This window comes from Branchiostoma lanceolatum, chromosome 1, assembly GCF_035083965.1.
Source record: "Branchiostoma lanceolatum isolate klBraLanc5 chromosome 1, klBraLanc5.hap2, whole genome shotgun sequence".
Lineage (NCBI taxonomy): Eukaryota > Metazoa > Chordata > Leptocardii > Amphioxiformes > Branchiostomatidae > Branchiostoma > Branchiostoma lanceolatum.
The window spans coordinates 21931579-21944970 of NC_089722.1; the positions used below are offsets into that span (position 1 = coordinate 21931579).

The 13392-nt window shown below is 41.7% G+C and overlaps 2 protein-coding genes across 3 annotated transcripts in view; one reads left to right on the top strand and one right to left on the bottom strand.

The window, feature by feature from the left end:
• The window catches only part of LOC136441583 (potassium voltage-gated channel protein Shal-like), a 50094-nt gene that overhangs the window by 10095 nt on the left and 26607 nt on the right, over positions 1–13392 (top strand). The gene's annotated exons all lie outside the window — the stretch shown is intronic.
• On the bottom strand, positions 205–4050 carry LOC136441573 (DAZ-associated protein 2-like). Of its 2 annotated transcripts, XM_066437940.1 has the most exons (5): positions 3919–4050; positions 3274–3331; positions 2359–2456; positions 1731–1949; positions 205–1090 (listed from the first exon to the last, which is right to left on the bottom strand). In XM_066437940.1, exons 2-5 carry the CDS (start codon positions 3284–3286, stop codon positions 962–964), a joined length of 459 nt encoding a protein of 152 aa, XP_066294037.1. In that variant the 5' UTR covers positions 3287–3331; positions 3919–4050; the 3' UTR covers positions 205–961. The 2 variants fall into 2 exon arrangements, with proteins under 2 accessions (XP_066294037.1, XP_066294028.1); XM_066437931.1 differs by lacking the exon at positions 3919–4050 and having other exon boundaries at positions 3274–3441.

Genomic DNA, 13392 nt, shown 5'->3' on the forward strand with positions numbered 1-13392 from the left:
GGATACAAACTTAGTCACTTTTGGGACCGCATCCTTCCCATCGCAGCGCCACCTACCAGAACTGGTCAGTATTGCATTGAGGAAGGTAGCAGGCTATTAAAACATTGGCCTGTATATATCTCATGACTGTGTGTTAATAACTTTGTTAATCACTGCTGGTACATTTTGTATGTGTGCTAAAGAGATTGACAAAACACAGACAGCTTTCATGTCAGTCAGACATTTATCAGTCATATAAATATTCACAATAGTACAGTATACAGCCACAACAGGCTTAGAAGTAACAAAATTATTTTTGTTATAGTCTTATTACTGTATAATTACTAAGAATCATACTAAGAATGGGAATAAAAAGAACGGTAACAAGGACAAATTCTTCCACTTCCAGGATACAATTTGATGAAGAAAGACATGAAGTACCAAAAGGCACTAACGTCATAGTTCATACACCTCTATCTTAAAGAGTTTCACAAAGGTTAAGATTTACTATTATTACGATTATGTACAAGAACGGAAAAATCGTCTCCAATTCCCAGTTCTCTTTCACTCTATCTTTCATCATCAATTCTTCATCCTTTATCATAACTCTCAAAAAAGAATTCCATCTGGAGTATTATTTGATTATAAGACGACAAAACTGGCACTAAATTTCAAATGTATTGAAATAAAAGATAGCACACATGCCCACAAACAAAGTCGTACAGGAAGTTTGAACCATACCACCTTATCTAGTTTATATCACAGGAATTACTGTACCCTGCATAGCATATGATAAGCAGGTAGAAATTGTGCAGATAATGTCTTTGCCCTTGAAATACAAGGTGTAAAGAGAGTATGTATGGGGTTCTTGTTATATAGAGTGTTGTTGCATCCCTGCCTCCTTACATGGTGCAAGTATACAAGATGGCACCATTTTTCTTCACGACTTCCTTCATTCCTAAACCTCTTCCCCTGGGTCGATTTAGAACAGACTGTATCCGCCTCCCGACCCCCCGGTGAAGAAGTCGGGCTTCTGCTGTGTGGCGACGACCGTGGCGCCCTGTGCTGCCGCTAACTGTGCCTGGTTCGGCATCACCCCTGGTGGCGGGGGCTGTGGAAATAACACAAAATACATTAGATTAATGGTTTATGCAGTTTTAAATGTTTGTATGTAGCTCTTCCCATGCTGCAGCCAAATGCTGAATTGTGTGGGGAAACTTTACATACTACTACTACTATAGGTATGCCAATGAGCCATGAATAAATAAAATATCGTAAGGCCACTAAGGTCACTATTAGGGTTAACATCATTTTACTAGCCTGGAGTCTAGCCTTGTTAGCTTTAGTCCAATGCCCAAGCTCCTACTATACAAACAGGTAGATTGTTGAGTTGTTTACTCTTGTTTGCGGACTGTTTCCTTCTCCCTGCTGCCAAAACCAATACAGATTTGGTGCCATGTGGCCATTCTAGAGGGTCAAATCTTAACCCAAGAGGCACATCCAATGCTTTGGTCCCATTTCCAATCTGGGGCCCGGCCGGGTAGCTTGTGGGAACGAAAAATATGATATAAAAGACAACAAAAGATACAAAACGTAAAAGAATTAACAGTATATTGTGTTTTTTCTTAATATGCATGTTTTATTTTTTCGTTTTTGCAAACAGCCCGACCGGGCCCCGGTTTGGATATGGGACCGAAGCATAAACCAACTAGTTAGATTGACACTGTTTCTGATCAGTGGTGGAAACTTACAGGAATATTTGGTGTGGCTCCTGCACTGAATCTGGCTCCAGAGTCGAAGGCATTCTGCGCGTGAACAGTGCTCCCTGGCGCGTAGTACGGGACCTGCATGGCCACCTGCACCGGCTGCTGGCCGTACTGCTGCTGCATAGGGGGCGCTCCTCCAAACTGCGTGGGCTGCTGCTGGTAGGTGTAGTAAGGTGGGGGGGCTTGTCCTTGTGCCTGCGGATGCTGGGGGTTAAAAGTGAAGAGGAAAAGTGACTACTGTAGTCAAGGCTTTGTATGTGTGCATCAAAAAATGAGCCAGCTTTGCTACAGGGTTTGGAATACATGATATCTGTATAGTTACAAATTATCATTGAGGGAGTCATTTTGATACATGAAACAGTATTTATATATGGCCTCCGTCGGTCAGTATTACTTACAGTGCTAAATCAACATAACACAAGACATGTGCAGTTCTAGACATCCAGTCTTTGTATTGTTTGCCACATGCATCATGTGCATCATGTTGAACTAAAGAATTTCTTCAACTGTTAACTGCAAAAAAACAACTCCTTTTTGCTTTTGACTGCGAATTAAAGTCTACGGAAAAAATTTATGAATCTACAGTAAGTTACACAGAGAAAATGTTACTTACAGCCATGTATGGTGGTGGTGCCCCCGGTACCTGTGGGGGTTGTCCAGCCATGGCGGCCTGGTTCTGGGTGGGGTAAGGCTGCTGGGGTGGGTAAGGCGCTGCAAGAAACAGAAATATGCTACTTAGACCAAAAGCTCTGTTGACACAGGAAATTGTACAGCAATGTTCATACTGAAACACACAAGGCATGTAGTACAGTCTCCTGACTCCCAGGGATCGAATCCGGGCCAGCCAATGCACACTGTCCCAACGTACTTACCACTAGGCTAAAAGGTCCGGACCAGTTAGACTCAGGGTCAGTATTATGATTAAAGTGGCGCTTGAACCACACTGTTGAAACAATGAAGGCTAAGATACAAAATCTCTAATATCTTGATACAATCTGGTGGGGCTAAACTTAAACTATGATGATGACATGGGGGGATCAATGCCATACAAAGTGCTACATGTAGTACATATAGTAGGCAAAAGCAATTATGATGTTGTTGAGTTTATCTTATATTATCCCAGCTGTATTATTCTTTATCTGATCGACTAAACTATCAAAAGGTGTTGTCTGTATAATTTAGCAAGAGACTAGTAGGCGCTATTGGCAAACTCTAACCCCAAAAATTAACATTTCCTTTTATAAACTGACAGGTCATGAATGCACCTTTGAAAACTGCACTGAACATACAAATGTAGTATTACAGGTAAAATGTTCAACGATTTGTGCCACCTCATTTGGTGTTTTCAATGTTCATTGAATTAAGATCTTAAGGGTCCAACTGTTGTCTGAAGTAAGGAATCACACCAAGAATGTTACATAACACACCTCCTTGACACAAATAAACATCAGCGTTATACAACAACATCCACTCGGAATATGTGGCCAAAACGCAGTTTAATATCTTAGACAACAGTTGAAATTCTTACCCTTCTTGGACATCTTCTCGTGTGGCTTGTTTACGTTCCCCAGTTTTGCAGTTACGATCTGAATAAAAGATACAGGAAAAAAAATCAAAATGGCGACTCGTCAGAGGAAACTAGAAGAACGACTGGACTGCTAGCCAAAATGCGCAGCACCGCCTACTTATACAGCATTGGCCTGGGGGAAGGCATTACGTATGTGTACCAATAAGGAACGGACAAACAGTCTCGTGACCCAGGTGTGACTATTGTAGTTGTGACGCAGGTGAGTCACCAGGATGTGACGTCATTGACAGGTCAACGACCTCTAGGCTGAATAGAGCTACAAGCAACGAACAATGAACTGAGGAATTTCACAATTTACGAGGCTTCTATCTACAAAAAAATAATATAAAATGCAATAGCATGCGTGTATATTCGATATATTGTCTACACTAAAACGCTTTAATTAATGAAAAGATAGCACAGCTGGAAACGGCTCAAATGTAAACAGCTGTATGTAAATTAACAGATTTCTCTGTGTACGCGCTACATGTAAGCTCTCAGTTCGGTTATTTTTGCACACGAACATGCTATAGTAGTTACTACATTTAGATCTATATCTAACCTAACTGAAGCGAAATTTCAGGGTCATAGAAAGCCCTCACATACCTGGAAAATCCTTCTCTTTTGTGGGACTTGGAGCGCAGAAACCTTGCACCAAGATGGCCTTGCAGAGTACAAAGGTCAACAGGACTATACCACTTTTGCGATTAGGGGAATTGGCAGGGGCTGTGGTAGATAACAATGTAAAGTTTGACAAACAGTATTCCTGATCAGTGCGTCGCTTGTGGGAACATACACAGAGGAAATAACGACTACTTTAGTACAAGCATGTGCAATTATTGATCTCTATCTTCCAAGAGAAATTTGTGCTTTGCACAGCATATGAGAGAGGCGCAGTGGATGTTGGAGGAGGTCAGTGCTCCTTGTGGAACCGCCGATTAGCAAGGTGTAGGCGGACCGTTATGTTTTCAAAGCAGTTTATGAAAATTTCCTGATTTCAAAAAACGTATCGAAATTCACTCATGTCCAGCGTAAGGGAGCTCTGGAGAAACGCTAGAAGTTATTCGAAGTTATAGTTAGCTGGTAACTTCGGGCTTTATCGTATTTCCGAAACAAGTCTTAGATTTTGATCAAACCATACTCTGGTAATTTTGGCCATCTTTTATTAAAACATTCATCACCGTTGGGCGTGGAACAGTAGTTCTAAAGTTACCATTCATAAATCGTCACAATACTTAAGACAACGCTGAATTGATGATATCCACGAGGGCATCTCTTTTTGTCCGTTTCCAAAAAGCGCTGTGACCTGAATTGTACAAAGAAGTTGCTAAAAGACTAAATATTTGCTGTAAGCCCCCCAAAAATATTGGACATACTTAAATGTATGTCTTGGAATACCTTTTGCATCGTAATTCGGTTTTTGCCCATGTGTAGCTCTAGCAGTACTACGATGTATTTCGAGCCCCTAGGGAAGTTTTCAAAATCAAAGAAAATATGAAAGAATGAAAAAATAGAATTCATTATTTGGTATACCCTGTTTTGCATTTGTGCGTTCAGTCATTTGCTCAAACTTCTTGACCAGTGAAATCAACTTTTTTTGCCTAACCTTTTTTCGCACGCTCGCATCAGTTTTGGGTCGTCCGGATGATGTTATCTATATAATCAAATCAGTATGGCCTAAAACGTAAAAACATGGCCATGGACTACGACAAATAACATTTAATGTGTGTCTTGGTTGAGGTCCGGTATTAAAGAATCGCCCAGCTATGACGTTGAAAAGCCTCTGGGTTGAAAAGCGCCATCGTGGCGTTTGGACCCAAACTGCACGGTGTGTACTTTCCTATTACAAAGATGGGCATTACTATATCAGTATATGTAGTACTGTTTAAAGGGAAATTTCCTGGTGCCTTGAATTAAAGATAAGCAGTAAATATGATTAACGTCAAAATTTAGAGGCTTTCTTTTACATTTTATGTGTATATCACAATTTATTTTACATTTTATGTGTATATCACAATTTCCCAAACTTGTCACAGCTGTATGTATCTGTATCTGTATCTATATAGCCGGTACAACCGCCATTAGGCGTAACACACCAGCTTCGCAGGCACGCGGCGCGGTAGCAGCTGGTCATATTACACCGAACGGTCTGTTACACCTAGTCTTTGCATATCTGACTGTAACCGTTCTTTAAAGCTACTTAGCGAAGATGCTCCTACAGTACTTGATGACAACGAGTTCCATTCTACTATGGTTCTCGGAAAATACGAATTTTTGAACACACCAATCTTTGGCTGATAACTCCGGTACTTAAAAGCATGACTATTTCTAGTCCTCTTCTGAGCTGGCATTAGATACTTAACGGGGGCCGCCCGAACCTCGCACGCGCCCGAACATCGCACGGGTTTTTTACTGATCTTATTTTGCATAAGAACGCCGTGTTTGTGTCCAATGACTATGCTGATAAGGAAGGTAAATAACCCAAGTTCATGCACAAAATTGTCATTTACATTCAAAACATATGTGTACATATTCATTTCTTGTTTTGTCGAAAAGTAGTATTTTGACAATAATGATGGCAACGCTGAGTAGAGGGTCACTGCGTAGCTAGACGGCCCGGCACCTAAATATACGACCTGTGCCAAGCAGATACATAAGTCACACAGCTATCATACACATGAGAAAAATAATTTCATAAAACACTAAAAATTTGGGTCTTTAAGTGTTTGTTGAGAAGAAAACCGACCAAAGAAAAACAACGTAAACATTGCTGTCGTCTGACGACGTTGTTTTCCCGCCATTTTTTTGGACCGCGATGGTGGCGGGACGATTCAACGCACAGCTTTGTTACGCTCTAACATGTGATTGGTACCGTCTATGAAAAGGAAACTGAATACAGAGATGGCGAAGATGTTTCCCAATAAGTAGACGGAGTATTGTTGATGTAAGCGGTGTCGTTTTTTCGTAATGATTTCGTAAGTCGGGCCGCATTCAATACGTACGTCGGGCCGCGTAGTAGCCTATTTCCCGTGGGAACATGAGCTGGGATGCGCTAGATATAGCCCTTCTCACATGACGTTAGAAGTGCACACAGTCAAAATTTTCCGGTCAAAAGAAAGCTAGAATATAGCAGACTTCAAGCCTAATTTACATTTCCCTAACTTCATCACTAACTTCCGAAGAGAGCAAAATTACCAAAGCGTACGAAGTTAGGCACACTATCTGGCGTAGCACTAAATCAGAAGGTACATTCGTGAAAATGTCTCACAGCGTCTTCCGCATGTAACGCGGAGCATGAAGGGCCCATGAACAGTATGAATACATTTCTTGTCCAAGTATGGTCTTTAGATGAATGTGTTCAAAATTCATTCATTAAAACCTGACCACTCTCTGGCAACCAGCAATGGAGCGCCGTGAGTTCCTGCGCGTAAAAAAACGTCCGAATATTGGGCACCCCCCGTTATCAGTCGGTACGTCCACAAGTTTATTAGTCATTTTGTACATCATGCAAAACTCTTGTTATTTGTATGGATATGAATTCGAATATCGCAGGTGCTTCGGCAATTTTTAAGAGAGTATTACAAAGGCATTACAGAACACTTTTATTGCTGACCATATTCAGACCAATATCACAATGTCACATGCACAAACTTGTCGATGACGACGAATTATCGGCTAGTTTCACAGTTGGAGCGGATCACGTGACGGTTGTGATTTCGCGGCTAATTCAATAAAATTGCGCGTAGTACTTCCGTTGCAGGTATACTTATTCCAATGTTTATCCATTTAATCCAAATGCAATACAAGGGGCTGTATTTCTGTGGTTCGTGACTGGGCCAAATAACAAGAGCGCCACCGAGTCGGGCACCGACATTACATGTCTTCTTTGAGCTCTTCAACTTAAATTGGCATACTGGTCAGGTTCCGAAGTGCCCCTCCCCCATTAATCGACAAAACAAAACAAAACAAAACAAAACAAAACAAAACAAAACAAAACAAAACAAAACAAAACAAAACAAAACAAAACAAAACAAAACAAAACAAAACAAAACAACACAAAACAAAGCAAAGCAAAACAAAACAAAACAAAACAAAACAAAACAAAGCAAAGCAAAGCAAAACAAAACAAAACAAAACTGTAATAAGTAATGCGTTGGATGGTCAGATGCAACACACACCGTGACACTGGCACACACACACACACGTGCACACACACACACACACACACACACACACACACACACACACACATACACACACACATACACACACACACACTGTGACACTGACACACAAACACACTGCCGCGTGCCATACACACATACATGTACGCCCACATATAAACTGACATATGCATATATTACGCGCGCGCCGCAGTGAGAGAGGGAGAGAGAAATCAAAGAGAAAAGAAAAAGAGAGCATTGCTGATACGATGATGCATCTAATGAATATTTTTCGCCGTGGTCATTTCAACATAGCTGCACAATACCTGCACCAAGCGGTCAGTCTAAATAATGGATGTGGGGAACGAAAATATCTTTAGCCTATTTCAGGCGGCGACCGATTGCACGCCAAAACGTCCCCCTCTAGCGACAAATCATTTATCTTCTTATTCCTTAGCTATCAGTGAGTTGGAGGTACGGGACACGAAGCGCATGATATCATCTCTATACTGTCCTCCCCGTAGGTAAATGTGAAATTGCCTACAAAATATATCTTTTATGATACCAGTAGTAATTATTCACCAACAATAGTAATAAATGATGGCTACAAACATTTCTAATTTTACGCACGATTCCCGATCAGAAATGAAACATGCTCTGAGTCTAAGATATTTACGTTTGTGGAGTGGGTTGCCTGGTGATGCATAAATAACAAAAACTTGAGTAATATCCTGAGGTTTCTCGGTGGACTGTGAAAGACAAATAAGAACAGAACGTCAATCATCACACGTGATGACATTGGTTTCACCCATAAGGGCTACACAAATAATAATTACACGGCTCCCTTGATGCGCTATGTAACAATATGATACTCGACAATCGAGAATATGCAATTTTCTTCGTTGGTGCGCCTCATACCTACCTACATGATACATATTATATAGCCTCCTTCGCAGACTTCCTATGACAGCGGCGTATATATTGGGGGGGGGGGGGAGGTTCTCTAAAGGGAGTTGTGTAGCCAAGGGAGTTGTGTAGCCGAGGGACGGCCGCTGTTCATATCCAGATTTTGTTTTGTTTTGTTTTGTTTTATTTTGTTTTATTTTGTTTTATTTTGTTTTGTTTTGTTTTGTTTTGCCGATCAATGGGGGAGGGGCACTTCGGAATCTGACCAGTATGCCGGCCGTCCCTCGGCTGCACAACTCCCTTTAGAGAACCTCCCCCTATATATACGCCGCTGTCATAGGAAGTCTGCGAAGGAGGCTACATATTATACGACCATGAAGACTTGTATACCCAAGAAACAACTCAACATTGATACACTACCTACCCATGAGTTCTTGGGTAGTAATAAGTAACATTGCTGGCATCCAAATGATTTTTTCTATGAAATCAGTTTCCTTGTGCGTTGCACATGAAAACCTTTATTGAACTTCCAATGCACTTGCAGTGAACAACCTCGTAGCGCTCTTATACCTTTCCCTAAGCACATAACGCTTACTACACGGTAAAGATGTGTAGTTTGCCGTATACTTTGAAAATTGATGTTGGCTATCGGCGCCATGGGTGATGATACGAATACTTTCTTTGGAGCAATGTTAGGCCATGTTGATTTGATTGTATGGATGGCATCCCCGCGTGTATCAATTTCCGTCCGTTTCCAAAAAATAAAAGGGTTTTCGGCCATCGTAAAAAGCATCAACAAAATGAATTGAAAAATTCGCAAAACGGATGCTACTGTCGTAGAATGCCTAGTAAGTTAATTCCAAAGTCAAAGGAGAAGATGTGAAAGAACAAAAATGAAGAATCTTATATTCGGTATACCATACTCTGTGTGCTACGTTTTGCTCATCCTTCCTGACCACGCAGATTTTATAATGAAGGCAACTTTGTTTTTGCCAAACTTTTTTTATTCGCACGCCCGTATCAGTTTTGGGGTTCCCAGAGGATGCCCTCGATATGATCAAATCAACATGGCCTTAACGATGTTAACCAACGAATGACTTGTAGACTTGCTAATTGTTCACGTAAAAGTGCGGTCTTACCACAGTGTGTTCCCTTTTTTTGCCAAAAGGGAGTATTAGTATTACTTCCGAGGCTTGTAATGTAGGTCCCACTGATTACTAGCGTTTGATATGGGGTACACATTTCCGTGGGCGGCAGGCAAAATCGAGTTGTCGAGAAAATTGCTCGAGTACATTTTCGACGGTAATGGAGCACTTCCAGAATCATTCACATCGATTTTTCTATAGCTCCAAGCATTTGATGCCCATTTTCGAGTACGCGGAGCTTGTTTGTGATACGATCGGTCAACAAGATTTGGCAACAAGCAGCACTGCAGCCTCTCTATCTATCGGATTTTGTGGATCCATGAAAGTTTGTGAGGCTGAATGCGAATAGAGTTTCCTCTTCCTGGTCGATTTTTCTATCATAGATTGCTGTCGCAAGTAGTTCGTAGGACTGATTGGTGAGCATGTTGGCAATGCTAGCAAGCTAGGTCTTTGTTGCTTGGCATTGTGCTTAAGGAGTATCCTAGGACATGTACAGATTACCACAAGCTAGCCTGGTATCAAGCTTCAAAAGTAAGGCTCTTCTCCAAAGGTCGGCTATAGACAACGTAACAGCCGTTTGGATGCGAGTCAAAGGCTGGGTACCAGGCTAATACTAAGCTGACTGTTGCACACATTGACAATCGCACCCGTCAATATCTGCTGTTTGAGCCACGAGCTTAGTGTACAAGCTTAGTAACCTCAGACTTTGATGACAAGCTCCAACGACATTGATGAATTGGTGAGCTTCCTGAAAGCTGACAAAACATATGTTGTTGGTTGACCTTCAAGGCGAACCGAAGAGAAATCAGTAGAAATGGTCCATTCTTCTTGGAGATAGCGGTTTTTAAAGCGTGAGAAGATCGTTATTTCCAACCGTCCGTGTCCTTGAAGAACTGATGATGTTTCAGTGAGTAGTTTCAATGTCCGGATGGAGATGGAACTGAGATGGAACACACAGAGGAGTTCCGCCCACACTGCCTGCAGTGCTAGTTAATCTCAAGTAAAATGTCTTTTACCCGGATTCCTATTTGGTGACGATGTCAACGCACCTCATAACACCTGATATATTGTCGCTGTGTGTCAGATAGTGGATCTCCGTTACTCCGTGGTAGAATGTAAAGCCGGTTCCGTAGATATAGATGATAATCAAATTGCAACTAGTTTAGAAAGTCCGGAAGTTTGGAAAATAAACGCACGTTTGCATTGCTCTCTGTGTTGTGAACGTGCTTGGAATGTCCCAAGCAATCCCTATGCGATTGATATTGTCATATGTTGTACTAAGGCTTTTGGTAGTATATACAAATGTGCTAGCTTATTGAAACTCCATTATGAGCTAGGATTTGATGTGATATGTCTGCCTTATAAGATTTCATCTACATCCTTTCTCATTCTATATCACAATACAAGAGGAGACTGAAGAAAAGATCTTTCTACAATTCAATGCTTGCTAGGCGTCAACCGCAAGACCAAAATGACCTTGACTAAGGAATTCATTGAATGGCCTTTGGGGTTAACATGTTGACAATATCGAGTGGTAAACTACAGGTGAGGATTGAATGATGTACAATTCAACTTGTAACTCTGACCAAGGCTCTGACCGATTTGATTTGGAAGGCGGAAAGAGGTCGAATGGAATAAATAGTTGGTCGCGAAGCGGACGAATTAACTGCTAACTTTATCTCGAGTGGAATGGGCATTGAAATTGGATGTATTTTCGGAGAGTGCCCGGCGTCGTCGACTTTGCCACTTACGTTTTTACACTGATTGAAGCTAAAATTGAATGGTTTCTGAGTGAATTGATGACGACAGATAATCAAGCCGTCTGTTAACTCTTCTAAAAAATCACCCCGCTTGCTAACCACCTAAAGTGAACTCTACAAAAAATAATGACAACAGCGGTCATTCTCTACATGAATGACGAATGGCATGTCCGGTTTGTAATGAGGAAGAGAGCTGGCAATAATTGGAAAGCCAGGGCAACCTGAGCTCTGAATCGAATAATATTGGCCTCCGTTAGACGTACCGTGATTCATGGTGCCATAATCAACAGGGCATGACGACATGTGACAGTGTATGTCAAACTTCAATATTTGGTCTGCGGGTCGATATTACCCATGCCTGGTAATAGAGGTAGGTTGGAGTCGGTACAAAGTCACAGAGCTAGTACAGCTGACATACGGTGTGGTAGTGTACAGGCCGAAATGTCCGTTTTAGAATTATATAGATTGCTTTTTCGTGTAACGTCATACTAGCAATCACCTCGTACCATAGCCTCAGTTTCAGGCTCCACAGGTCGGTCAGATTGTAGAGATTGGCCCAATAGACAGATAACATACCAGAAGAGTAAGCTGGCCATGCACAGTGTGGGACCATAGCCAGTTTACTCCTCTGGTATGTTATCTGTCTATTTGGCCAATTTCTACTATTTTTCCAGCGACCAGTGGAGCCTGGTAGGGGCTACCCGTGCCAGGTTTGCTTCTTACAAGACCCCCATTCCTGATTGACCATCTCTCCTGACTTGATTTACCTGCACTTCCCGCTTCCGTTACTGGTTTCTTGTCCCTTTCCCTCTCCCCCAATACTTTTAATTTTTCCCCTCGCTATGATAGGTCTGTAGACCTTTTCAAGTACACGCACTTCATTCAAATGAATACATCAGTTCATGAATTTTCGAAGTTACCGTGTACTTGAAGAGCACAGCTGTGGTTGGGAACCTGTGACCCATGGCCGCTTCGTCCTTCTACATCTTTCATGTAAGCACCTTTCACAATTTGAAGATGCTCCGAAGCTAGTACGTGACTCCGAAAAGCAAAGAAGGAGTACAAAATCGCCTTTGGAGGAATTTCAATTAACCTCTTAAGCGCCCTACGCTGGGACATGATAAGACAGGTCATGGGCTCTTTGATGTCTTTCATGGGGGATAATCAAACACTCCGCGGAGCAGGTGATGATTATTACAGATGACCCAGCGATGCTCAGCGGGTAAACCTTGTGGTTTGATGCACCGAATTTTCTGCTGTTAGATTTTCAAGCTGGATAGTTACAGACCCTGGCGTGCTGTGACGGCAGAGAGCCAGAAGACCTCGTGCACCTCTTGTGTTGAACTGAACACGCAAGGCCATGACGTGCATATCAATCTTGGAGGGACGAAGATGTGTCATTCGTTTTGGGACTTGTTCTTCTGTGGTTTAGCAGGCTGTAAAGACTGACCAAGCGGATTAAACGATGTCTGTACATAGGGTAGATACGTGCAGTGCATATGGAGACAACTCTTTTATATAGCCAACAGTGGTTGGCACTCGTCCAGTCTACTTCATTAACTCCTGTACTCAAACAATAGGATCCAATTCACCCATTAGGATCAACCTTGTCTTGAATTCGTCTTCTTTTTGTTTCCTCTGGGACTTCCTAAAATTTGTTTTCACTTCCCTTACATAATTCATAGATTTGTGGTTCAGCTCAGATCTTACTCCAGTAGCTGACAGTTGGTAGTGGAGTCTACTTGAAACGTCTGACCGTTTCCAAAATCTATTCAGTTTCTTGAGTAACTGTTACCATGCGTTCGTCTGTATTTGCCTGTTTTAACCCAGCTGTTTGCTGTAAATGATGACTATAATGTAAAATTTGATAAAATTTGTCCAAATATGAAGGACCATCTTCAAATATTTTGAACAGGAATAACCTTCATATGATCAGGCATTGACCTTTCAGTTGATCCTATCCGCAGAATTAGAGAGAAGGGTCATGTTACTCGGAACCACTCAGGGACGACTGAAATCAGCACAGATATCATGAATGGTGTGTCACTTAAGATTAGACTTTCAGTACGTCACTGGTGCACTTGGTGCATATGAACAACACCATAA

Bases quoted from the DNA above. Each gene is read 5' to 3' on its own strand.
- LOC136441573 (XM_066437940.1), bottom strand. The intron at 1,950-2,358 runs GTAAGTAACATT...TTTAACCCCCAG, and splicing joins CACCACCACCATACATGGCT to CATCCGCAGGCACAAGGACA. The intron at 1,091-1,730 runs GTAAGTTTCCAC...TTATTTCCACAG, and splicing joins GAGCCACACCAAATATTCCT to CCCCCGCCACCAGGGGTGAT.